The sequence below is a fragment of the Pseudorasbora parva genome, chromosome 18 (genome assembly GCF_024679245.1).
Source record: "Pseudorasbora parva isolate DD20220531a chromosome 18, ASM2467924v1, whole genome shotgun sequence".
Lineage (NCBI taxonomy): Eukaryota > Metazoa > Chordata > Actinopteri > Cypriniformes > Gobionidae > Pseudorasbora > Pseudorasbora parva.
Window position 1 is genome coordinate 32,899,444 of NC_090189.1, and position 27,837 is coordinate 32,927,280.

At 38.4% G+C, this 27,837-nt stretch overlaps 2 protein-coding genes and 1 non-coding gene across 7 annotated transcripts; 1 reads left to right on the forward strand and 2 right to left on the reverse strand.

The window, feature by feature from the left end:
• Nucleotides 1–17,495, reverse strand: uimc1 (ubiquitin interaction motif containing 1). 5 transcript variants are annotated; one of them, XM_067424685.1, is made up of 19 exons: nt 17,423–17,495; nt 15,443–15,545; nt 14,855–14,930; nt 14,646–14,761; nt 13,428–13,679; nt 12,572–13,078; nt 11,191–11,257; nt 10,063–10,154; nt 9,524–9,901; nt 9,080–9,325; nt 8,726–8,787; nt 6,038–6,153; nt 5,887–5,951; nt 5,518–5,740; nt 885–945; nt 702–807; nt 531–582; nt 396–441; nt 1–299 (listed from the first exon to the last, which is right to left on the reverse strand). In XM_067424685.1, exons 2-19 carry the CDS (start codon nt 15,542–15,544, stop codon nt 149–151), a joined length of 2,718 nt encoding a protein of 905 aa, XP_067280786.1. In that variant the 5' UTR covers nt 15,545; nt 17,423–17,495; the 3' UTR covers nt 1–148. The 5 variants fall into 5 exon arrangements, with proteins under 5 accessions (XP_067280786.1, XP_067280787.1, XP_067280788.1 ...); XM_067424686.1 differs by lacking the exon at nt 17,423–17,495 and adding an exon at nt 17,297–17,392; XM_067424687.1 differs by lacking the exon at nt 17,423–17,495 and having other exon boundaries at nt 531–579; nt 15,443–15,780.
• On the reverse strand, nt 10,812–10,943 carry LOC137047225 (small Cajal body-specific RNA 14). Its single transcript, XR_010899189.1, has one exon. It is a non-coding gene; the product is annotated as a small Cajal body-specific RNA 14 (non-coding RNA).
• Nucleotides 17,423–27,656, forward strand: znf346 (zinc finger protein 346). Its single transcript, XM_067424690.1, has 7 exons — nt 17,423–17,548; nt 17,917–18,020; nt 21,248–21,340; nt 21,420–21,567; nt 21,885–22,100; nt 26,114–26,213; nt 26,306–27,656. The coding sequence occupies exons 1-7, from the start codon at nt 17,428–17,430 to the stop codon at nt 26,439–26,441; spliced, it is 918 nt and encodes a 305-aa protein (XP_067280791.1). The 5' UTR covers nt 17,423–17,427; the 3' UTR covers nt 26,442–27,656.
• The last annotated feature ends 181 nt before the right edge of the window (nt 27,657–27,837 follow it).

Consider the following 27,837-nt stretch of genomic DNA (forward strand, 5'->3'; position numbering starts at 1 on the left):
TGAGGTGCCGATATCTTTTAATACACATTTATAAGACAAAACAGACTTTAAATATATAAATTTGTGCATTTTTCATTTTATAAAAAGCCATACAAATGGAGAGGCATTGAAAAGCACAGACACCAGTGTTACTAAAAGCACGCGCACACTATCTTTTGAATTTTCTTTTTCTTGAGAGTCTTTGGCTGATCTTAGAGGAGTCACTAAGGCAGTCTGTGTTTTCTGATCTGGGACAGAAAGTCATCGCTGAGCAGTCTACACTTTGAGACGTCCCCATCACCGCAGGATCGGCAAGACCGCTGGGGAAGCATTCATGGAATGATTAATGCTGATTTTTTTTTACATGAAAATGTAAAAGGCACATACAATGTATAGCAAACTTATTAAAATTGTACCAGCTGCTCTTTGTAGAAACATCAGATGGTCCAGGTTCATCACTGCCTGAAAGTGATAAATTACATATGATAAAAAGCCTCATCGGTCAAGCTTTATCGGCATAACACGTCAGAAATGCAAGGAATATTACACACCAGTCTGTGTCCGTTCTGTCCGCTCCAGAGCAGAAAGTAGGCCGTTTTCCTGCTAAATAAATAATACTACAATAATGACACTTCATACAAACACAACACAAATCCTCTGAGAGGACATTTATCATTTAGAAATGATGAGTAAGTATACTTGTTTTAGTGTGTGACTGTCACCTGATTAGTTCTTGAGTCTTTTTTCAAGCACAATTCGACATGTTCTGGATACTCCTGGGGTGAAAACACCTCCTGGCACACGAAGCACTTCTCCATCTCTGCTGATCTGCAAAGAAGTCGTGTTTTTGACACTACAACTGTAATGTATTCTCAACATGTTCATTGGATGTTTGCTGTACGCACTTGCTAGATCGTTGAGATTCCTCTGTTAAATTTCCTCTGGTCCTCTTCCGTCGGGCAACAACTACAATAAAAGAAAATATTTCATTTAACAAATTTATTGACCTATTCCACAAATATCTCACAGTCAATGGTCAATGCATACCAACTGCATATGTATTCTTGCTAAAATTGCTATGTGAACCCTGTCATATTTCTAACAACTGTTGAACATAGATAATTACATTATATATTATATACACAACAATCAGGCTTAACATTATGACATATATACATATATATATATATATATATATATATATTCCTAATATTGTGTTGGTCCCATTTTTGCTGCCAAAACAGCTCTGACCCGTCGAGGCACTAGACCCTGAGGGTGTGCTGTGGTATCTGGCAGCAAGATGTTAGCAGCAGATACTTTATGTTCTGAAAGTTGCGAGGTGGGGCCTCCATGGATCTGACTTGGAGCACTTTTGATAGATACTGACCACTACAGACTGGTCTGGGAACACCCCACAAGAGCTGCAGTTTTGAAGATGCTCTGACGCAGTCCTCTAACCATCACAATTTGGCCCTTGCCAAATTCGCTCATATTCTTACGCTTGCCATTTTTCCTGCTTCTAACACATCAACTTTGAGCACACAATGTTCACTTGCTGCCTAATATATCCCACACACTAACAGGTGCTGTGATGAAGAGATAGTCAGTGTTATTTAAATTAACTTCAAATGCAAGTAATTATTATACGCAATGACAGACTTTTTTTTTTCAATTTCTAAAAAAACAAGACTTGATTTCTAAATTTAGTTTCTCAAGAAAATGTATCATGATTTAAGGATATAAAGATATTTGTAGTGGAAAACAAATATCCTGAGGAATTTGCAATTAAATTAAGGGCGCTATGAAATATTTTTTGTTTTATAGTTTATTGTGTTTTAAATTTTTTGTTTTAATGGTTGAATAAAATTGTATTAATCAAAACACATGTCTAATTTACTGAAATCATGAAACATTAAATTTAACACCAATTTATTAAAAGTTTTGCAAAAATACATTTTAGGGTTCTGTTATTTATTTATTTAATTTACCAAATTCTGTTTTCATTTTTTTATGGATTATATTTTAATGGTTTCATTTAATTTTGATAACATAAAGCATGTCTAATGAATTTAATTAATAAAAATGTATTTACATTTATTAATTTGCTTTTAATAAATGGGCTTATTTTCTTTTTCAGAAATTCTGTGTTGTATTTAAATTTTCTGGTAATCACATGAAATCATATGAAAATAAAATATAACATTAAACACTAACATTTTAGTAACAAATTCCAGAAGCATTACACCTTTTAATGTGAAGGTGGATTGGATCAATCTTGATTTGTCCTGTCCTGTCATATATATTTATATTTATTGTAAATATACTCAATATTTAATTTTGTGCTTAATTTTTTCACCATTTACATATACGGTATTGCACAGCACCGGAAATTTTGATGACCAGTGATGTTAAATTCAAAAGTGCATTAGCAGCAATAGGCATCATACTATTTGCATAATTTATTTGATTGGTCTTCTTTCCTACATCTATTTGCATACTGAATATTATATTCAGCATACATACTCCACATTTAAGATTACTGATTGGATTATACTGACACTGTTGGATGAGAGCTGAATTTAGCTATATGATCACAGAACTGAATAATGACTTTACTATTGTCTTTTTAGAAGTGCTTTACAGTAGAACTTAATTCTGCATTTGCATCATTAGCTGCGTTTCCACCGCAGGAACTTTCCCCAGGAACCAGGAACTTTGGGTGGTACTCAGTGTGTTTTGACCGCAGGAACCAGGGTCTAAATGAAGTTCTGGGTAAATATTTCCCCCTCCAAACGGCCCTGCTCGCGAGGTAGTACTTTTTCAAAGTTCAGGAACTTTCGAGGGCGGGACTTGGGCGCTGAACATGCTGATTGGTTGAGCTCACGCAGCATTTTATTTCAACCAGCATTTTTAAAAGTCTTTGCAAGGTTCGTTCTGGTAAACCAATACATAACCAGCAAAAGCAGCACAGCTTCAATCTCTTCCATACTCATTATTAATTTCACCATGTAAACAATCTGACCCGATTACTTTCAAGTTTGCAATTCATTTTTTTCTGAGATGATTATTACACTTTACAACAAATAAATAGCTTATATAATACAGTATTAGTCCTGGTGGCCGTTAAGAGTTGCTATGGCATAGGGATATTAACCTATGACCGTTTGACAGATGGTTGACCGTATCAACGTCAACAGATCAAAGTTGTCGGTTGTCGGCTAAAAAAAAAAAAAGGACAGTGTGTGTGTGTGTGTGTGTGAGAGAGAGCGGGAGGCAGAGCAGAGCGGCAGAGAGATCATAGAGAGATGCGACAGAGTTGCGAAATTGCAGGCGCGCCTCGCGGCTGTTATTTCAAATAGTGCAGCATATTTTAAACTAATCGGCCGTTTTCAACTGGCTAATGAGGCTTGGTAGCCTGGATGCCAGCCAAACTCAGCCCCGCCCACAAAATGTTTAGGTCGGGCAGTTCGGTCTGGCCTTGCTCCATAGTGGAGTAATTATCCCCGAACAGAAACTGTTCGGACCAATGAAATCACCAGGGCGGGCTTTAGACGACGACGGACAGATGATCAACAGTAACGTAATCATGCACGTCATCAAAGGGGCTTGGATTATATTTTTTGAATCCTAAACAGAAAGCTTGTTTGTATATGCATTCACCTTCACAATTTCTCTCAGAAATGATGATCATGTTGGGTAAGTACTCTGTGTATCATTCAATTATGTTATTTTTTTACAACACCGGCAAAGATCGTTTATTCCAGCCTGATTTCAGCGCGCGTGCAGACAGGGTTGCCAAGTTTTTACAACAAAACCCGCCAACAACTAGCCCTAAACAATAGCTTCTCGGGGGGTTCTCCAGGGGAAAAATTGTGTTTGAGGGGTAAAATGTGTGTTATTTTGGCAAGGTTACCTGCTAAAATTCGCACTCATGGGTCTATATATCACATAATAGTCGCTTCAACTCGTGGACATAGAAAACAACCCGCGAAAAAAGAAAGGGGACTTGGCAACACCATGGGCAACACAGTGCAGTTGAGCTCTGTTGACATTTGACAATGCGTCGCTTCGTTGCTTTGATTGGCTATAGGTCTATCCAATTGATGTCTTTCCTGGTTCGGTTGAAACGCGCCCCATAATCACAGCCCAATGAAGCAGTTTCAGACTCATATTCTGATTAGAATTGAGTATGACCACGTCAGGCTAGAGGCTTGGTGGTCGGTCAAGAAAATGTTCAGTTTTCACCATCCCTACTATGGCACAGTTAACACATTCCAGCTGGTGGAGAAAACATCGTAGACATTTTTGATGAGGCAGACAAACTGCACATCACAAAATGATTGCGAGTGAAAGTCATCATATGTAAACACCAGATCGGTTTAGATAACGTCTCATGTAAACACACCAAATCTTTCAATCAGAATGATTTGAATCGGATTGACAAAAAAAGTGTGCATGTAAACTTGGCTAGTGTCGCACAAAAATGATTACTGTCCGTCGCTGACTGGGCCTGTGCAGCTACATCACCGGACTAATTTGCCTAATCTTCGCGGTACTTTGGAAGATTAGGTAAAAGGTAAAAGTTCCTCTGAAAAAAGTTCCTGGTACAAACTGTTCCGGGTAATTTCGGTTAAAAACCGGGCTATTGCAACAATCTACATTGTATAGAGCCCTATTTAGAAAAAAGATGACTGGACTTGACTTAAAGGGTTACTTGTTAAAGCGTTTAGCATATGGCTTTGTATCAGTAGAAACCCTGGAGTATAATCAAATGATTGTGCTTTCCCCCCTCATATCCCCCTGAGATGAGAGATTTATACATTTTATTTCTGGAAAAATTCCTCCTGTGACGCAAATTGACGATATTTGCATTATCTTCGGAATGTTTGGCCAAAGGCTAAAGACTACAGCCAGCAGAGGGAGCCATTTCCACATGTTTACAACCCGTGCATGGGGGATGGAGATCACACTCACTGCACAGCTCACAGCTGCAGGCATTCATTTAAACGGATGCTAAGCAGTGTAAGTGTTTTAACTTCTCAAATTATTTCTATGAAAGTTACGTTTTCCAAAGGCATGAACTGAAAACGCACCAGACTGAACACGCGTTGTGAATATATGCCGCGAATGTGGTCGCGATTTCCTCAGCTCTCATCAGAGCTCATCAGCTCATTTATGACGTTAAATGTAATCTGACTCCTAATCTGAGTTAGTGCTGTGAGACTCACGTGGCAACTCAATCGTTATATTGAACAGACACATTCAGTATTTAATTGTAGTGTCTGTTCTCTAACTCAGTCACTGTAATCCAGTTGTGGCTTTGGGAGTGGCCTCACAGGGCAGCGAAGCATTCTGGGAATTGTAGTCTTTCATCCCCATGAGACAAAAATACATTTTCGGTCTTTTCTCAGTCTAGAAGGCACCAAATTCAAAAATAATTTCACATTTCTACCACATTAATGACCCAGTTTAAATACAGATTCATCTTTCCAGCACTGAAGTACTCCTTTAAACAGCTACAGAAGCTGGAGAGCTGACCTTGTGACTGTTCTTCCTGCTGGTCTGCTTCTCCATCACAAAAAGCTGCATGCGTCTGGATCCTGCTGAAGGGGAAGAGTTTAGAGCACATGGGGCACTCCACCCTCTGACTGTGAGGAGGAGCTGCATCTGCTGTATCGCTCTCCTGCTCCATCATATCCTCCGCTGCCACAGAAGCACCTCCTCCCTCCTCTACCTCCATCACCTCGCCCTCAGCGCCAGACTAGGGATGTGAATGAGAGAAGCTCACTTAAAATTATAAGGTCTTATTTGAATTAATTCAGTCCTTAACTCCGTTAGTAAATCAAATGTTCCATTTCTTTTAGGACTCTGCCTGTGTTGGATCAGAGCTGTATAGTGCTACTGTACCTGTGTGGGACTGGCAGGACTGGTCATCATTAACTCTGGTGTGCTGTTTTCAGTCATCTGAGTCTCTGTATTCACATATAACCTAATTACGTTTATACCACAGGAAACCATTTCATCATCTACTGAACAGCTGGAAACTTCAGCCACATACCTGGACAAACGATTTCATCCTCTTCACAGCCCTCATGAGTCTGGGCTTCCTGTTCCTCCTGCACAGCTGGACCCTTTATTTGAGTTTCATCTGAAATATCCCACGGAACATTTTTCCTGTCAATGAGATGCGATAGGACAGCTTAATAATACTGTTATGATGCTACTTGTCCTTTCTACAGCTTCATCACCATCCACTTCATCACTTTATTTATTAAAATGTTCAGTTGAAGTCTAAGTTCTATATATATCTATATAACTTAGTTCTATATAAATATAATAAAAAATAAATAAAATGGGTAGATAAGCAATAAAGCAAATGCAAATACAAATTTAAAATACAGTACATTTATAAATCATCTAGGCATGCAGATGCTTCTACAAACATTTGTGAAAGAACGGGTCACTCTCAGGAGCTCAGTGAATTCAAGCGTGGTACCGTGAGAGGTTGCCACCTGTGCAATAAGTTGTGAAATTTCCCTTATTACTAAAATATTCCACAGTCAACTGTTAGTGGTATTGTAACAAAATGAGAGCAATTGGGAACAGCAGCAACTCATCCACGAAGTTGTAGGCCATGTATAAAAATCACAGAGCGGAGTCAGCGCATATGCTGAGGTGCACAGTGCGCAGAAGTCACCAACTTTCTGCAGCGTCACTAGATACAGACCTCCAAACTTTGTGGCCTTTAAATCAGCTCAAGAACAGTGCGTAGAGAGCTTCATGGAATGGGTTTCCATGGCTGAGCAGCTGCATCCAAGCCTTATATCAACAAGTGCAATGCAAAGCGTCAGATACAGTTGTGTAACACGTTGCCACTGGACTCTAGAGCAGTGGATACATGTTCTCTGGAGCGATGAATTCACACTGTCTGGCAATCCGATTAACAAGCCTGGGTTTGGCAGGTTCCAGGAGAACAGTAACTTCTTGACTGAATTGTGCCAAGTCTAAAATTTGGTGGAGGGGAGATTATGGTTTGGGGTTGATTTTCAGGGGTTGGGCTTGGCCACTTAGGATTCAGTGAAAGGAACTCAATGCTTCAGCATACCAAGACACTTTGGACAATTTCATGCTCCCAACTTTGTGGGAACAGTTTAGGGATGGCCCCTTCCTGTTCCAACATGACTGCACACCAGTGCACAAATCAAGGTACATAAAGACATGAATGAGTGAGTTATGTGAAGGAACTTGACATCTTGACACCTTGAGGGATCTTGTAGAGTCCATGCCTCGGCGGGTCAGTGCTGTTTTGGCAGCACGCAGAGAACAAAAAGCATAATAGGCATAATGGTCATAATATTTTGGCTCATTGATGTACACTCACCTAAAGGTTTATTAGGAACATCATACTAATACTGTGTTTGACCCCCATTCGCCTTCAGAACTGCCTTAATTCTTTGTGGCATTGATTCAACAAGATGCTGAAAGCATTCTTTAGAAATGTTGGCCCATATTGATAGGATAGCATCTTGCAGTTGATGGAGATTTGTGGGATGCACATCAAGGGCACGAAGCTCCCGTTCCACCACATCCCAAAGATGCTCTATTGGGTTGAGATCTGGTGACTGTTGGGGGCATTTTAGTTCAGTGAACTCATTGTCATCTTCAAGAAACAAGATTTGTGACATGGTGCATTATCCTGCTGGAAGTAGCCATCAGAGGATGGGTACATGGTGCTCATAAAGGAGTGGACATGGTCAGAAACAATGCTCAGGTAGGCCGTGGAATTTAAACAATGCCCAATTGGCACTAAGGTGCCTACAATGTGCCAAGAAAACATCCCTCACAGCATTACACCACCACCAGCCTGCACAGTGGTAAAAAGGCATGATGGATCCATGTTCTCATTCTGTTTACACCATATTCTAACTCCAAATTCTGACTCCATCTGAATGTCTCAACAGAAATCGAGACTCATCAGACCAGGCCTCATTTTTCCAGTCTTCAACTGTCCAATTTTGGTGAGCTTGTGCAAATTGTAGCCTCTTTTTCCTATTTGTAGTGGAGATGAGTGGTACCCGGTGGGGTCTTCTGCTGTTGTAGCCCATCCGCCTCAAGGTTGTGCGTGTTGTGGCTTCACAGATGCTTTGCTGCATACCTCGGTTGTAACGAGTGGTTATTTCAGTCAAAGTTGCTTTTCTATCAGCTTGAATCAGTCGGCCCATTCTCATCTGACCTCTACCATCAACAAGGCATTTTCACCCACAGGACTGCCACGTACTGGATGTTTTTCCCTTTTCACACCATTCTTTGTAAACCCTAGAAATGGTTGTGTGTGAAAATCCCAGTCACTGAACAGATTGTGAAATATCAAAGACCACCCCGTCTGGCACACACAACCATGCCAAGCTCAAAATTGCTTAAATCACCTTTCTTTCCCATTCTGACATTCAGTTAGGAGTTCAGAAGATTGTCTTGACCAGGACCACACCCCTAAATGCATTGAGGCAACTGCCATGTGATTGGTTGATTAGGTAATTGCATTAATGAGATATTGAACAGGTGTTCCTAATAATTCTTTAGGTGAGTGTATATGTATATATGTATAGATGAGCGTTTTTACATTTTAAACTGACTTTGTTTCTCTGACATAAGCCTCTAATTCTTTCAAAGGGTGCAATGTGATGCATAATTGGCAGAAAAGATACTTTGTTGGAAATTTAAACACCAAAACTACACGCTATTTTACCTAAAAGATTTATTTGCAGCTGCAGTTACAGGCTCCTCTTGACTGAAGAAAGTGCCTTTTTCCTGTTGAGAAGGCAAACAAGATATCAGCAACAGGTGCAGCAACATTCTTGACAACAGTTTGTCTTTGTTACTGTCAATAACTGGAGTGTCATCTTGTGGTTAATGATGGCATTACACTAAAACACAAGAAACAACTTTGAAGTTACTTGGATCCATTGATCTAAGCAGACATGCTGAAATTCTGGTTCTAACACAATACATTTAATAATAATTTAATTTCACACGGCATCCCTAGATCTAAACTGTTGCCCTGATACAGAGATTACGGTAATACAAAAAACAGTATACTTACCACTTCCTCATCTTTTGCCTCTGGAGATGACAAAACTACGTATGTTTCACTCGGTCCTCCCTTAGCTTCCTCCTGTGACCCCAATATAGACTCCTGCCTTGGTTCCTCCCTCTCTTCATCTACCTCTTTTCTGTTATTTTTCTTCTCTCCCTCTTCTTCATTCTCCTCCTCATCTTCTGACAGCTGAGGAGGTCTGTGGCGCTTCCATCTCCTTCCACCAAACGGCCTATCTGAGCCAGGGACCACCTAAAAACAAACAAATGTATCATTTGGCAATCTACACTACAAAAACTGTATAAAAAGGTATCGTTACAACGGGTTTAGGAAATGTAAAATAAATCTAAATATGTGACAATTCATATTCATGAGGAAAGCTGAATAGTTTCAGATTGTTTCTATAACTGTTGTAATATGACGTTTTGACTGAATTTTGGTGTAACTCACTGGCTGTCCCCAATCTACTTTGCGCAGCAGCCTTCGCTGTGCCTCCTTCAGGCTCTTCTCGTACACCTCCATCTGACACATGATCACACGCGTGTACTCGTCCGGGCTTTGCCCCATGGGACAGAAAGGCACTCCCCAATAGTAAGAGATTGTACATTGTCCTTTTTCCACTGAAGTATGTGGAGGTTTACAGTCGGAGGGTTGGGATTCAGCACCTTTGGATGCTCTTGAGTCCTCCTCGAGGATAGACCGAGACATTTGGGTGTCTTGTGTGGAAGGATCGAGAGTGATGGTAGCTGAAGAGAAACAGGACTGGTTTGGGGAAATCTTAGTCCTGATTGGCCGAAAACATTTCTTGACTGGGCTCGGGGAGAGAACCTGCAAATGACAAAGTTTTCCAATTCTGGTTAAACCTTCATGTTTACATGTAATCAGCATATTCCCAATAACCTAAGACATGCACATACTTCTTGTATCTAATATCACCCAGAATGATCTTTTTTTGGACATGCACTAAAGCAGATGAATATCCCACCTACCTCCTCACTGGCTTCATCGTCATCTTCATCTGTTAAATGCAAGACCATGTGACTAGTAAATTCATTCCAAGACTGAGTGCTTGGAACAGTTTCTGCAGTTTAAAACATGATGAAATTTTTAGGGTTAACCCAAGTGTTCAGAATCAAAGATATAATTGTTAAACACTAATGTTCAAAAGATTTTGGTTTTTGAAAGAAGTCAGCAATAATTTTGAAATAGTAATCTTTTGTAACATTTATAATGACAATAAAGACATTTATATAAAGTCCTTGCTGTGTAAGAGTATTAAAGGGATAGTTCACCCTGAGATTAAAATAAAGTCTTAAATTTTACTCTGCTGTTCCAATGCCCTATGGCTAATCTTTTTCTGGCCTCAAAAAGAGACATTTTTAAAAAGTCCTGCACATGCTCCTCCATATAATTGCAGCGAATTGTGACCAGGCTAAAACTTTACAAAAAGGGTACAAACGTATCAGGTATACAATGAGATGAGCCATATATGGAAAGTGTTCAGGAGGCATACGGTTATGTGAGAAAGGAACCCTATTATTCAGACAAAATACTGAGCCTGGCCTTTACTCTGTGCGTGTTCCTGGGAGTGCATGTGAGCCGTCAGCAGCCGGACGTTCAGGATGACTTTATTTTCATTTTAGAGAATGAACTTTCCCTTTAATGGAAGAGTATTCGTCAATAGTTGTCAAACCTTTATATTAATTTTTTTTTTTTTTTTTGCCTGGCTGAATTAACATTTGTATGGAACCATCGCACAGAGAACCCAATATCTTGACAGGCCCTGTCGGCAGGAACCAAACTCACTCTGTGTGTGGTGACGAATACTACAAAACACTGCTCAGTCTTGCAGCAACAGTGGGTCAACCACACACGCAACTTAAAGCATAATTTAAATGCTTTTCTATTGCCAGAACTCAAACTAAAACTGCATTATATGACAAACATGACTACACGCCCCGAAAAAAACAACTGAGAAATGAAGTATGCAAGCTAATCTATATTTGTGTAGAAACATCAGACAAAGATGGCAAGTGGAAAACTGTAAATTCTTGGTTCTAGGTCAAACATAGCCAGTATGGCCACAGTAGAGAGGTGGGGTGTAAGAAATGGCATACCAGTGTCAGATTTTACATTCTCACCCTGAGTGGTCTCATCCTGCACTTGCTTTTGGTCAGGAGTTTTCTGTTAAAATGACAACACAATCGAGTTAGAGGTCAAACAGAGATGATAGATAAGAGATGTTCGATTCAGTTTATGTATACTATACAGAATGAGAATGTATAGGCAACATAGTATGTAAATTTGACAATTTACTTTTTTTTTCTCAATGTAATATTAATTGTGATTAATTCCTGTGATGGTAAAGCTGAATGTTCAGCAGCCATTTCTCCAGTCGTCAGGGTCACATGATTCTTCTATCATTCTGACTAATATGCTGATTTGGTGCATACATTTTTTGGCATTAATGATACCATGATACATTTTCTTTGCTGTTCAAAAGAACAACATTTATTTGAAAAAAATGTTTTGTAGCATTACAGGCCATATCATATAACCGGCACAATGTGATAGCAGGCGTGACAAGTGTTGTTTTGCTATTTTAAGCCTGACGCGTTATCATTTTCACGTCCTGCGCCACTTTGTTTAAATAGCAAATGCATTTGCGCCCATCTGTTCACCCATGAGCGTGCTGGTCTGAAAACGAGATGTGTTCAAGCGCATTGTTGGAGTGTTGCTATTTTGAGTTGATTCAAATGAAAACGACTGCACCAATGACCAAACCTGTTCTAAAGTCAATGGAGCAGTATTTTTTGTGTTATTTAAAGGTTGCGTTAGTAATATGCGCTAAAGACAGGCGCACAACACTCCACTTACTACACACATAGGGACGCAGCAGCACACAAACATCTTTAAATATTGAAAATAAAATGATTACAATGTAAAAGATTATTATTGCATTTTAAAGATTTTAAAGCCAACAAGTCATAATGGATAGTCGTGGCATGTATGAGAATTACGTATTTGCAATAATGGCAAATTAAATTGGTTACTCATTTAACCAAATGTGGCAATACATGTGTTTAAACTGATTCGTCAGGTTGAGGGTGTCTATATTCCGCAATATAAATAGCGAATCCGCCATAGTGCAACTGCAACTGGCTTTTAAAGACAATGGGAGATGCGACTCCGATTGGTTTATTGCACGTTACACACCCATGACTGATTAAGAGACTAGGGACAACCCTTTTGGACCATTTCCGGACATTTTTTGTCATTAAACTAGCAAAAGTGGATTTGGACATGCCCTAAGTGCACTTGCGCTTAGATCATTAAAATATGGTCCTATATGTCTTTACTCAATTTTAATTTGTGCTAAATAAAATAATTTATATCAAACAACAACAACAACAACAAAAAACATAGTAATCCCAAACATTTGAACAGTAGCGTAACTGATAAACAAACATTTTCATCGTTTTAAGCTGTCATACTTACACTTGTTTCAGTGACGTCTTTGTTGTTTTCAGGCACACATTTGGGGCTCGATATCTGCGACGTTCTAGAAGGTGAAAGGCACGTATCCTGATCTGTGCTCAAACCTTGGCTTAGCTGTGTTGGTAAAGGAATATCTTCATCAGGTATTTGAGTATCGTCTTCATTCCCGTTAGCATTTTGATGGCCATCTTTGTCCTCTAGCACTTTGCTTGTGCGTTTGCCATCCTGAGTGAAGACTGACCATTTGGAAAAAGGTGAATCCTGCTGGGGGGACCGAAATCTGTCAGCGCAGGTGGAGAGGGCAGTGCTGTCATCTGTGTGAAAGTTTATTGAGCCTGGGCTCGCCGGGATGAGTTCCTGGCTCAGTTTCTCCACACATACCACAGGCTGGCGAACTAAGCTGCCATGTCTGGTGAAGAGAGGGGACGACTGGGACTCTGAGCGGGATTTGAAGAGCTCATCGTCTGGAGTGTCGCTGATGACTGTCTGTTTATCTGAGGTCTTGTCCTGGGAATATGCATCAATATGTGGGAAAAATTGGGAAGGTTAATACATTTTTTAACCCAGTAAAGCCTAACATATGATAAACATTTTTTTTTAAAGGAACAGTTTGTTGAATTTTTAGACCTTTTTTGTTGTGTATCATATACAGCAAAAAAAAAAACTTGTACCATGACCTAAAGGGAGACGCATTTAGAATTATACTAAAAGGCATTTTACATGCTACAAAATTTGAAACTATTAATCAGATGATAAAAGGTATGTAGTACAACAGGTTTTACAGCAAAGTTTTGATCATTTTGACAATTCAGAGGCCTTAGAAATTTGTGTATCAAATTATATACAGTAGGCTAACCTGGGTGGTAGCAGGAGTCCTGGAGACCTGAGCTGAACTCCTCGATGAAACATGCGAGGAGGTCATCTGTGATAGATCAGGCATTTCTGGCAGCGGACTAGTCGTTTCCCTCTCATTCTCGCTGTGTGTCTGATCTTGGCTGGGGTAAGACAGCTTTCGTCTCAAGTGCGATATCGTATTTGCTACATTCTGCTGTGGTTGATCTGAAGAGCTGGATGCTTCATCCTGACCCTTTGATGCTTTTGCACTGCTCTGTTGTAGAAACACGACATCTATTTAATGCCATTCTGCTCTTTGATTGGTATGAGAGACTTGTGAGACTTAAAGGGATAGGTCACCCAAAAATGAAAATGTGCCCATGATTTACTCACCCTCAGGTCATCCTAGGTGTATATGACATTCTTCTTTCAGACAAATACAATCAGAGTTCTATCAAAAATGATACTGGCTCTTCCAAGCTTTATGCCAGTTTCTGTTTTGAAGTCCATAAAAGTGCATCTATCCATCATAAAAGTGCTCAACACAGCTCTGGGGGGTTAATAAATGCCTTATGAAGTGAAGCGATGCATTTGTGTAAGAAAAATATCCATATTTAACCCACAAAGAAATTGTTAAAACTTTACAAACTGTAATCTCTGAAATCCGCTTACTTAACGGCAGTCTCTCGTGAACTCGCGTACGGCAGTAAACGGATGTCAGAGATTAGAGATTGTAAAGTTGGATATTTTTATAACACAAATGCACCGCTTACCTTTCAAAAAGTCTTTATTAACCCTCTGAGCCATGTGGAGCACTTTTATGATGGCTAGATGCACTTTTATGGACTTTAAAACAGAAACAGCTATTCACTGCCATTATAAAGCTTGGAAGAGCCAGGATATTTTTAATATAACTGATTTTATTCGTCTGAAAAAAGAAAGTCATATACGCCTAGGATGACTTGAGGGCAAGTAAATCATGGGATACTTTTCATTTTTGAGTGATCTAACCCTTTAAGGCTGGAATACACTACATGACACTTACACCCCCCACCCCCACGCATCTCCTAGCAATAAGGTGCATTTTCTTTAGCATGAGTTGTTTTTGCAACCAGTTGAAAGTATGGTAGTGTGTGATCCCCATTCATTTTGTGCATGATGCCTAATGTTTTAAAATCTGTCCCGTGTTAAAAGTCACGCAGTGTATTCCAGCCTTTATGAGAATAAGTGTTCCACCAACATTAAGACTTTCTGCTATGGCTTTCTCTATGTCACTGTCTTCCAGCTGTCGTCTCTGTGCAGCTTCCTGAGCGCTCAGTCTCATGGCCAGGTCCAGCATCTCATCTTCTGTCATCTCTAAAATTTAGGCACAGAAGGGTCCGAATAAGACGTACACCTAAGATTTCAGGCACAATTTATAATTTGTTAGGAAATTCTGAGTTGCAGTACCTTGTAGCTGGGACTTGTTCTCTCTTCGTCTCCACCGGGCTGTCCGAGAGGAACGTTTAATGGGACAATCATCCTCCTTAGGATGAAAATATCAAGTCAATTTATTGTCATTCCTTTCCTAGTATTTAAACAAACCCTTTTTATTTACTATAAAATATTAGTTATTAAAGTCTGCATGAAATTAAGTTACCTATCATGATGTATATGTAGGGCTGGACTTGATTTTAGGGCAACTGATTAGATAGTTGTGGTTTGTTATGGATCTCATGTGAGTGACAGGATGTCTCACCCTAGCTTCAGTAAACAAGTCATTAGACAAGAGATGTTGTTGCGAGAGGGAGGGGAAGTTTTTCTGATTAAAGTTTACAAGAGACTATTTTTATTTTTATGTTGTGCATTTAATATAGAATATTTGTTGAACGTGTCCAAATAATTTTGTAATTACATTTCGTGAGGTTACTGGCACAGAAAATAGCTCAAGAGAAGTTGTTGTTTCCCTCCCTTAGCCAACTCTCAAACCTTTAAACGAACGCAAACCAACACAAACACCCACACACACTAGGTGGTTGTCCTCTGCACACACTGTACCTCTTGATCAGAATCAGATATGACCAGGGTCTCTTCATTGTCCACTCTGCTGACTTTCGCTCTTCTTCCGCTTTCATCCGGCGTGCGCTTCCGGCGGGGCATCCTGCGACCTCAATAACATTAATTCTCCCTCTCTAAACACACCTAGACACACTCTCTGAGACGCTACCTCGGCTAACTGCTCAGAAACTTTTACTGAACACGTTCAGTGTTCATTTTCGGTAATACAATGTTAGCACGGAAAGTCAAAGGCTCGAAAAACAAGGATTTCGATTCCAGGATATTTTCACAAGCGATTGTCAGGTCACGTGAGACAAGAGAGAGAAGGAAAGACGTTACGTCATAGCCGACAGCGCGCGCGCTGGCTCGAATCATTTCCGTGAATCGGTTCGTTCCAAAGAACCGGTTCAGTGAATCTTTTACGTCATTACGTCATAGCCGAGTTTTAAATTTATGATTCAATGCAGTGCTGATTTTTTTTTTCAACCTAAAAATGCATTACAAATAAGGTCAAGTCATTTTAATTTAAGATATTGCACAAATTTTACCCCTCTAAACATTTTCTATCTAAGTTTAACAAACAAATTTCACTTTGTTCTTTGGAAACTACATTTTTGTCACTGTCAATATACAAAGAGGTTATGTTGGGAAGTTTCTAAATTTATTAATGACAAATTTTGAAATAATTAGACATTTAAATTATTTCCCGTAAGGACAGTGCACACACAAAAAAAACTGTTAAACCATTAATTTATTGAATATTAAAGATTTTGTAAAAATATAAAAGCCTTTTATTGTTTGTTTGGTCTATTATATTTTTATTTACTCTCTTGGCATTTTTTCATCTTTGTTTTATTAAACTTGTTCCTGTTCTGTAACTGTTGATCAAGCAATAATAAAGCAATGCTAATTATTTTCTTGCAATTAAAAAAATAAAGGGCTTTAAATTCAGAATATTATTAAATTAAATGTATAAAAATCCATTAGGTTGTCAAGACATTTAACAAAAACACAAATGCAACAATAAATACATTTGAAAAAAATGTAAAAAAAAAAATGAAATAAAAGGAAATCATGATTCCCAAACATACATTACAGAGAAAATTTCTGTTTAAAATTGATAGACTCCAATAGGGTTAAATCACTCCACTTACTCTATAATGTAAAAAAGTAAAAAAGTGGGGTTTATTAATGCTCCAACGTCCAAATAAATCACATGAATTATCTATTTTATAGATACTTATACTCTTCATACTGTTTATTATTAACTTATAATGTTGTTTTTAGTAACCTCATGTGCCTCAATCATAGACCGTAAAAAATCAATACAGTTAGAGAAAACAAATCAAGTAAAGTAATATTTCCAAAATTATGGTTCAGTTAGTGCGAAAATTCAGACTATTGTCATTCACTTGTATTATTATCATTATTATATTTCATAAGTTTCAAGGGCTGTTTGCAAATGAACCAACGTCCAAATAAATCGCATTAATAGGCTACCCATACTGTTTACATTTTTTTTTTTACTAATTCATAATAAGTTGTTTTTAGTAACTTCGTGTCTCAATACAGCTAAAAACCTTAATTTAGAAATAAACAGGAAGAAGAAAAAAATTTGTAAAGTATTCCCCAAAATTGTGGTTCAGTTAGCGAGAGAAAGGGTATTGAATTTACCAGTCCACAAAATAATAAATAATAATAAAAAAAAACACATTTTTGTGTCAAGTCTGTGGTCTTTTGCCTTACTTCAAATTAGAAGTTGGAAGATTTACTGTGACTTAAAAGGATGCTAACTTTACTTTAGCATATACAACTATTTACCAAGTAACTGTTATGGCAACACGTCATGTTTACCTCCTCTAGATTCTCCTAAAGATCCTTGTGTCATCCGCATTGGTTAGTACATTAAACAAATTTTGTGAAGCATGTATGGTAAAGGGTGTATATGTTTGAATTTAAATAGAATAAAAATGGACTTACAGCGTATGAAGAGACTTGTGCAGCGCATGTATGGTATGCGCATGCGCGATCCGCCTCCTGCAAACATCATGGCGCAGCAAGAGCCGAATGGAGATTTTCCATATTTACCTTCAGGGGCGGCCGAGGGTAAGAGATCGGCGACACTCATTCTGAATAAATGGTGTTACTTCTGATGCTTTTTTTATAAGTAAAATGTGACGGAGAATTTTAATTCGGAGGACGTACAGTGCCTGAGAGTGAGAAGGAGTGTAAAGCATGGTAGCCTAGCTTCAGCTCTCAGGACTGCTGCTGCTTTACTGCCTGTGGGTAGAACAGTGTACACAAGGTCGATGGAAGACATAGTCTGATACTTGCAATTAAATGCAGGGAAAGTCTATTTTAGGTTTGATTTGAGCTTTGCATACTTCGCTTTGAAGATGTTTTGTATGTTTATTTTATATAACAATGAAATGCCCCTTTGTAGTGACTGTTTCTGATGCTGACCTGTCTTTCAGTGAACCGAATGATAAAGGAGAACAGTGACTTGTTCTCTGATTCTCAGTGTAAAGTGTGTAGCGCTGTCTTAATCTCAGAATCCCAGAAACTTGCACATTATCAGGTAAGATTTTACATTCACATAGACGACATTTATATGATCCCACCACATCCTTTGTTCTTCAGCCAAAACGTGGTTTTGAGGGCTAAATATTGATTGCAAGTATTTCAGGCTGTGTTCACAATGACATACTAGCATACTACACATACTGTTTTTGCAGTATGTGTACTGTATAATTTTTAATGCACATGATACCCAGATGACTTACTGAATTTGACTAACTGCAGTATATGACACATATCAGAGATAGTATCTTATCTAGTATAGAAAAAGGACATGTGAATTATATTTAAAGGGAGAAATTTCTATGCCCAATATGGTGGTTCTAATAAAGGTAGGGTGGCCATTTCCATAACACCAAAATAAAGGTAATAATAAAGGTAAAAGTTTTTGTTCTCAGTATTTGTATTTAAGATATTTCAGAAGATATCGGTTTCAAAAACTGACCACTGAGATGAACCTGTCTTGCAAAGTGCATAGTGCCTGAAAACAATATTTCTGGATTTATGGAAATAAAATAAAAACAGTAATCTGGCACAGCCCCAGAAAACAACATTTCACAGCGACACAGTGTGCAAAATCCATCGTCTCTACTGCTTTTTGATATAAATTTGTGCCCTTTTGTCCATTGCGTATGAAAATGTCTTACATTTTGGCATGTTAACGCATCCCAATAAAGATTCTAGAGCGGGTTTATTAGGCCAATTCCGCGCAACTCCAAAAAGGAGGGCAAATGAATGTCTGGCTTGAAGCTGCGCCGGGACAGGGGGCTTAAATTCCAGACGTATGGTCACCCTAAATAATGGGAGTTCAGCCTTCCAATTAAAAACAATCTGGTACCGCTCATTATATAATTAATTGCTAATTTGAAATGTATTATTAAATATGTTCAGTTAAAGTAAATATTTCCCTGGTCAGCTGGCTTGCCTTAAACGGTCTGGTGTGTACAAAGGGCCTGTCCCAACCTTCACACTTGTGGGCCTGTGTGCTCGTGACAGGAAGTGTGCAAGGCTGTGCCGGGTTGGAAAAATGGCAATGTTTAGTGCCCTTAACCCACTAAATCTACATTCTGTCTAAAACCACTGTATTTGAGTTGAGCGGTATTTGAATTCAAAGGCCAAAGTATACTTCACTTTTTACACGTACGCAATATTTCGCAATCAGAATGATGACGAGTATGCCCATTGAATTTTTTTGCTGTATTTACATGGGTTATAACTCCCGCCGAGAGAATGCTGAAAACTGCATACGTCTAACCCCTGTGTACGAATTAAAAGGTATACCTTTCAAGGCTGTGCTGTTGTCCGCACTCTGACGTACATTTAAAAAAACGAAGTATACTTTTGTCGGTCTGTGTGATATAATTTTCATCATCACTGTGGGTCTACAGACGCAGTGCACATAAAATAGTGCTTGTGTGAGGGACTTTGAAAACAACGTCCACTAGATCGTGCGCTCACGGCCAATGCGTATTTTTGCCGACAAAAGGGATAAAGAAAATGTGAAGCTACGTCACATGGAGTTACATGCTGGGAAGGCCCATCTTAAGAGGATCGTGTATCCCACAATGCCGTATTTTTTACGTGATCTTCGATATCCAGCGTGATGCCGTGATGACATCATCTGCTCATTATTTGAAGAACCATTGACACAAATATGGTTAAAAAATGCTATACATATTTCACAAATAATTACTGACTACCACTTAATAAAGCATAAACAATGTTTGAGGTCATACAACTGTAGTGTACTACTGGATAAAACATGTATCTTTGTATGCAGCATACTGCACTGTTTCATATGCTTAACTAGGGCTGCACAATATATCAATTAACATCAATATCCTGATGAGTGAATCGGCGTTAGTCTAATCCCAGGATGTGCAATGTCAAGTATCATATGATCTGTACAGACGAGACAGCACGATTCAAAACACGTGTGATTATCAGATTAATTGTAAAGTTAAACCAACCTGGGTCCTGTCAGTCTAAACATTCAAGAGATTTTAAACTGTTCAGATAATTGAAAAGAGAGACACACACATATACACTTGTACGTATACATACACGCAAAATTGTCACAATGTCAGTCTCTGTGAGTATCCTCGTTAATACAGTTGCTTATATGAACTTAAATAATTGAGAGATTGTGTGGATTTGTATCATTATATTGGATCCATGCATTCTGTCTTAAAGTGACAGCATCCGAATAATCCTGCTGCTGTCTGTGTCATTTGAGTTTAATCAAACAACAACAACAAAAAACCCCTGAGAAAAACACGTTGGTAACTTTAATAAATAATAAATATATTTTAAATACAGTAAAGATTATTTCCAAATAAAGCTATCAAGTCATCTAGTTAAATTGTTTTCAATTGTAATGCCATTTTTTCCCCAATATCGTGCAGCCCTACTTAAAATATACTAAACTCTGAGTAGTACTTGTTGGTGGTAGCTTACTGGCTAAAGGGTTAGTTCGCCCAAAAATGAAAATTCTGTCAGAAATGACATACCCTCATGTTGTTCCACACCCGTAAGACCTTTATTCATCTCCGGAACACGAATTACACTCCCGAAGCACCATGATGCATGCGTGAGAATATGACCCGTAAGCGAAGAACTTTGTTTTGTACAAGCAGAGGAAGACTATCTAAGCTTTTGAATTCTACATATATTGTGCTTCAGGTCTTGGCGTAGTGCTTAAGTGTGCATTTCCTGAATGCCCAAAACGTGAGAAACTAAAAAGTGCACGTAAAATTGCCTTATCATAGCCGTGAAATGAAGGGCTCTACTAATATTGATCATGGTATATTCTCGCGCATGCTTCGTGTGTTCACATCAAAGGCCTAGACGAAGGACAAAATATTTTAATTTTTTTTTTCCACACAACTTCTCGTCGCTTCATAAAATTATTGTAGAACCACTGTAGTGAGATTTTTTTTTTAACAACGTCTTTAGTAACTTGTATGGGTCTTGAGAGAGGCAATGTCATTGCTGCCAATAAAGTCCTTTCTGAGCCATCGGATTTCAACAAAAATATCTTCATTTGTGTTCCAAAGATAAACAAAGCTCTTACAGGTGTCGAACAACATGAGTGAGTAATTAATGACAGAATTTTCATTTTTGGGTGAACTGACCCTTTAAAGTTCCTATGACAAAAACACTTTATCAAATCAGCTAAATGGCAAATTAGGACCTTCTCAATGTTAACTTTCCTGTCTTTTTTTGTAGAGCAAAAAACATGAAAGCAAAGTACGCCGGTACATGAGCATTCACGGTAATGAGGAGCCCATTGCAAAAAGGTTCAAGTCTTCAGATGATGCTGTAAGTCAGAAGTTTTATTGCATATTAGATCTCGGATATATTTATGCCCTTTATTAATGGCCAGTGTTCTGTTTTGCAGACAAGTAATGTTGATGAAGGGGGCAAATACAAAGCCTGCAATGTGTGCAACATGACATTCTCTTCCCCAGTGGTGGCCCAGTCCCATTACATGGGCAAAGTTCACTCCAAGAACCTTCGCTTGAAGACCTATGGTCAGCAGACTCCTGGTAAGAAGTAAAATGAAATTTAGTTGGCCTACTTGAAACCAATACTTTGTGAGAACCTAGTAAATATTTTTTTTACTATCTGTTCAGAATTGAGGGAGAACCATGATCATTTTTTTAAACCAAAAAAATGGTGATTCTCAATTTTTCCAGAATCATGCAGCTCTACAGTGTAATGCTGCATTTTATTCCGTTTAACATGCTAATTGTTGACAATATTCAGTATATATTACACCACATGTTTATATTATATTCCGAATACAGTTAGAACTAGTCATTTCATCTAAAAAGCTGACGTGTTGTTTCCTCTCATCTTCCAGCATTACCTCAGCCCAAACCACAGGTGAAGAAGGAAGAAGGGCTACCTAAAGGTGTGCAGGGTCCGGCAGAGCAGGACCCCAACCGCTTCTGCTCCATCTGCCAGGCCTCCTTCAACAATCCCCTCATGGCTCAGCAGCACTACAATGGCAAGAAACATAAAAAACACCTGACTAAACAGAAGCTGATGGAGACCTATGGGCCGTCCTCTGCACCAGGTCAGAACATAGAAGGGGGTCTCACAGCCTGTATGTAAAACTTCATGTGGACATCAAACAGGAATTACTTCAGTTACATTTACATCTCACATGTAAGGAATTACATCTCAGAAAAGTAGCATTCATTTAGACTGCTTTATAGATAATTCGTTTTTACTTGTATATAAATATATACTATCTATATATAAATATTAATTATTAAATAAATCAAGTCTTAACAATACTGTAATCACAATTAACCCCCATTTTCAGAAATATAACTAGGCCCTGAATGAATGTCTGTAAAATTCCTAATAAATAATTATATATGAGAAAAAGAAGGCTTTAAATAGATCAGTAACGGTGATCGGATCGACAGATACTGCTTCCTGAGATCAGCGATCGGCACCAAAAATCCTGATCGGAGCACCCTTCGTAGTAAATGCTGCTCCATCTGAAAGCACTGCCAGTTGGAGTCGCTTATAACGTGCATTTGGAAAAGCAACACGTGTCAAATCATTTTTCCAAACATTAGCATTTTTGAACCTCTTCTCCAACAACAGACAACATTCAATGACATGTTTTTACAAAGAATAAGGCACACAACATATTTCATAGTATTCTATACAGTGAAAAAGGCTATGCTGATTAGCATTGAATTATAAATATACTTTATTATCATGAAAGTATCAGAGAAGACTTGAAGAACTCAGATAAAACATATATTGTTGTAGTCAATTAATCAATTAAAGCATTTCAATCCTCTGTGTTTTAGTCTGATGCCCATTAGGGATTTCCTGGAACGATGTGCTTTATTGTACATCTGCAGGGCATATTTGCAATTTCTGCATGAGAGCGTCCTCTGGCTTTCAGATGGAGCTGCATTACTACCGATCTCATAGCCATGCTTTACTGACAAGCTGCGCATAAAATAAACGCAGCCTTTGACAAAATATGTCCAGTTAATCCAGTAATTATGATTAATGGTGCAGCCTTGCTTTCGGTGGTAAGCAACTGCATCTATAGTTATCCTGGAATGTTCATTTTGAAACTTTTTTAAATTAAATTCCTATTAATCAACATGATTGTACTTCTAAATCTTTGCCGCCATATTGCAGATGCCATAAAAATAAGTTGCACAAAACACAAGGAATATTATTGACTACATTATGCGTGCACATCTTATTCTGTTTTAATTAAATAAACTGGGTTGAAGATATTCCTTCAAACGTGGTTATCACAAGTAGTGGTCAACAGACATATCGGCCGATATTTTTAACCATCAGTATCGGACGATACGTTTATTTTTGGCTGATGTGTCAGAAGCGGGGCTTTCATTTTGACGGTGGGTTTGGACTTTTATTTTGGCGGCACTAAGTACAGCAGTGCATGTGCACACAGCCCGCCCATTCTCTGTTTTCATTAGTTTGCCTGTACAGTTCTGTCTAATATTTTATTAGAGAATGTGACCCTGGACCACAAACCGCAAGGATAATTTTTTAATATTTTTTTTAAGTTATGAGCTTTACATTGATGTATGGTTTGTTCGGACAGGCCATTGGTCAACTATTTGATTGCCTTTCAAGTTGTCCAGATGAAGTCCTTAGCAATGCATTCTACTAATAATTGTAATATATATATATATATATATATATATATATATATAATATATATATTTATTTATTGTAGGAAATGAACAAAATAGCTTCATAGAACATGATCTTTACTTAATAGCCTAATGATTTTTGGCATAAAAGATAAATCGATAATTTTGACCCGTGTAATGTATTTTTGGCTATTGCCACAAATATACCGATGCGACTTATGATTTATGGCTTTGTTGTTCAGGGCCACACACAATTTTCTCTCTTTACAAAGAGTAAACGGTATTTGAAAAAATAAATATAAAGATTGCTTTTTTTATTATTAGTAATGGGAAAGCTGAGCAAACACAACTATATTCTCATCTACCGTCAAAATCAATTCTCATTTCTCAACACTCATTTATATAACATAAACAACTCTGTTAATATCTAATAAATAGGTTTCCCCCAGGCCAATATGTTGAGGGCCTTTTCGACTAGACCTCAAATAATGCAAAGAAAATAAGTTCATATTCATTTTTAAACAACACGGTACTAATGTTTTAACTTAGGAAGAGTTCAGACATCAATATTTGTGGAATAACCCTGATTTTGAATCACATATTTCATGTGTCTTGGCATGCTCTCCACCAGTTTTCACATTGATGTTGGGTGACTTTATGCCACTCCTGGTGCAAAAATTCACGCAGCTTGGATTTGTTTGATGGCTTATGACTATCCATCATCTTCTTGACCACATTCCAGAGCTTTTCAATGGGGTTCAGGTCTGGAGATTGGGATGGCCATGACAGGGTCTTGATCTGGTGGTCCTCCACCCACACCTTGATTGACCTGGCTGTGTGGCATGGAGCATTGACCTGCTGGAAAGACCAGTCCTCAGAGTTGGGGAACATTGTCAGAGCAGAAGGAAGCAAATTTTCTTCCAGGACAACCTTTACATGGTTTAATTCATGCGTCCTTCACAAAGACAAATCTGCCGATTCCAGCCTTGCTGAAGCACCCCCAGATCATCACCGATCCTCCACCAAATTTCACAGTGGGTGCGAGACACTGTGGTTTGTAGGCCTCTGTCTAACCATTAGACGACCAGGTGTCGGACAAAGCTGAAAATTGGACTCATCAGAAAAGATGACCTTACTCCAGTCCTCTACAGTCCAATCCTTATGGTCTCTTGCGAACCTCAGCCTGGCTCTTTTTTTCCTTCTCATTGATGAAGGGCTTTTTTCTAGCTTAGCACGATTTAAGTCCTGCCCCTTGGAGCCGGTTTCGAACCGTCCTCGCCTTACACTTCACCCTAGCTGCCATTAGCCATTCTTTTTGAGGATCCTACGGTTGTTGAGTGACATTCAAATGAGTTGGCGGTCATTCTGGTCAGTGGAGAGTCGTTTTTTGCCATCTGCCGGGCTGTAACTTTGTCCCCAATATCTGCTGCTTGACCTTGTTCTTATGAACTGCCGTCTTTGACATTTTAAGGATGGAAGCAACCCGAGGCTCACAGTATCCCTCTGCCAGTAAAGCGAAAATTTAACCTTTTTTTCCTCACTAAATCTTTCCCTTTCAACTTTTTTGGCATTGTCAATAGTAATTTTTTTTATTCCAATTACTTTTGAGGTACTACTAGCACTGTTTTGCCATCTAACTGGTCCTACTGCAAGAGTATAGTGACCACAATGTTTTTTAAAATACTTTTCCTTATTAAATAAGATTTGATTCAGGTGATCACATAATCAGCACCTCATTCAGTAGAATTAGCTGTGCCTGTGTTGGAATTCAACAGACACTGGAATTTAATGGCTGCCATACTTCTAGAGATGCTGATTTAAGAAAAAAAATGTCAGTGGTCTCTTAATTTTTAAGAGTATAATCCTTCTGATACATTGTTTGCTATGATGATATTGAATTAATTGAAATATGATTGGAATCGCTTAAAGGAAAATAAAGTTCAGTGCAGCACAAATCTTTCATATAGACTACATAAAATTAGAATGAGAACATTGATTTTGTGCTTGGGACATGGCTTTTAATTGTAAGACTTTTGTTTCTGTAATCAGGCAAATCTCAAAAACTATATAAAAAAATTGGATTTAGATTTGTCGGCCAATATATCGGTTATCGGTTAAAAATGAATTGGAGTAGAAACCGAATCATAAAAAAGTTATTATACAAAAATACCTTATTTGTATACAAAAAACAACCTTATTTGTATATAAATCAGTTTGCTTTTGTTTTTTCTTGAGCACAATTGATGTTCTGTACCTGATATATATCCAAATGAATCAAATTGAAATCAAAATTTAATCAAATCTCAATCTTGTGAATTGAAATCGAACTGTGAAATTTGTCAATGTCCAGCTTTAATTTGTGGACTCCTTGTTGTGTTTTTGTCTCTGCAGTACATGTTACTAAAATGTAAATTGTCATTTCTCTCAGCCTCCACACTGAAGGGCTACCCATGTACTGTGTGCAATATTGAGCTGAACTCGGTGGAGCAGTACCAGGCCCACATCAGCGGCGCCAAACACAAGAACCAGTGAGTATCTCATGCTGCTTAATCTCAGCCCTCTTGAAAAAAATGTCCTTTTCTTATTGGTCAACGCACAACGTATTCCCCCGTTTCGACAGCAATAAACTCAAGAAAGCGCCGAATGCTTTCGCCTGCCCACCCGATAACTACCAGCCCGATTTCCAGTATCAGCCCAACCAGGATGGTCTGGAGGCCGCGGGGGACTGGGACAGCTTCACTGAGGGCTACGAGTGAGAAGATGCCTACAGCGTTGGCCGCCCTCAGTTCATTTGTGACAAGCTTCCTCTGTTTAGGCACAGGTCAATGTGTGTCTGCACTGTGCATCTCCTAATGCCAGCTATTCTCCACAATACATCTCTTCCCGTCCATTGATTTCCTTCTGTCGCTCTCACACAGTCGAAGGGACCACAAAAAACTTACACTGCTTTTTTTTTCTCCTCTCCCTAACCGAAAGCAACGGAGGTGAAACTTAAAGAGTGCTGCTTTTTTCTGTGTTAGGAGTGTGTTTATTAGTGTTATGTATTTGTTTGGTTTACAAAAAATCATTTCCACATTCTCCACATACAGATGCAGGTCCTGGAGGTGGTTTCAGGAGATGTTTTGTCTATATGATCGATACTCTTATTTGATGCTTTTTATCTTAAAATGCTCAAGCTCCATGTTTTGTGTTTAATGAATGTCTGTGGAGTTCAAAGCCGTTGAATTTGATAGTGTGCATCGTTTGGAAAGATAGTTTTTTGGGGGGAGCTTAGAGGGCTTTATTACTTAAGTTCTGGTTTTGTATGTCAATTTTGGAGAACTCTATGAACTAAGCAATTTTAGTTATTTGTTCTGTTTAGACCAGGCAGTAGTTGTCTTTCATTTCTCATCGCTCCTTTCCATGTAATCGTAAATCTTTAAGTAGGAAGTATGTTGTAATTTTTATATGCTTAGAGATTTAAGCTAAAGCTTCAGGTCTCGCATCAAATTTGTCCTAGTGATTAAAATTCTCCAATCATAAATTAGTGTCACTCCATAAGGGTGATTTATTTATTTTAGTTTCCATTTAGGCTCTAACGCATAAGTTCATCTTGACGTTGTCAAAACTTAGATATTTGCAGTATATTCTGGTGTGTCTTTTAACTCTTTTTACAAAGTCAAACCTGTAAGAAATTGGATCAGTTTCAAATGTGCTTGCAAGTTGAATTTCAAGTAGGAAACGAAAAGGTTTTCGATGACCATTGAGCATATGTGTAATGTACGGCTTGCATTGTTTATTTTTTGCAAAGTACATTGCAGATTGTTCTCGGTATAAGAGACTTACGTCAATGCTACAATTTATTAAGCTCCATATTAAGCTTCTAAATACAAATGGTTCAGTTTAGGATTCCGGGAATTGTATCTTGAAGTCATTGTGAATGGTTGAAGCGCTACTTTGTCACTAAAGAACTGAATGTGAGAGACCTTTAATCTTTTTGTTTTCTCAAACAGAAAGAGCCTATTTTTTTTATTATTTTTTTTTTTACTCCCTTCCGTCTGTTAGATGAATGTTCGATGGGGTGGGAAAATCATACAGACTCATAATCCGTTATGCTATTTAACACAATAGGAGTCAGCAAAAAGAACTACTGTGGGCATAGACAATGCTGCC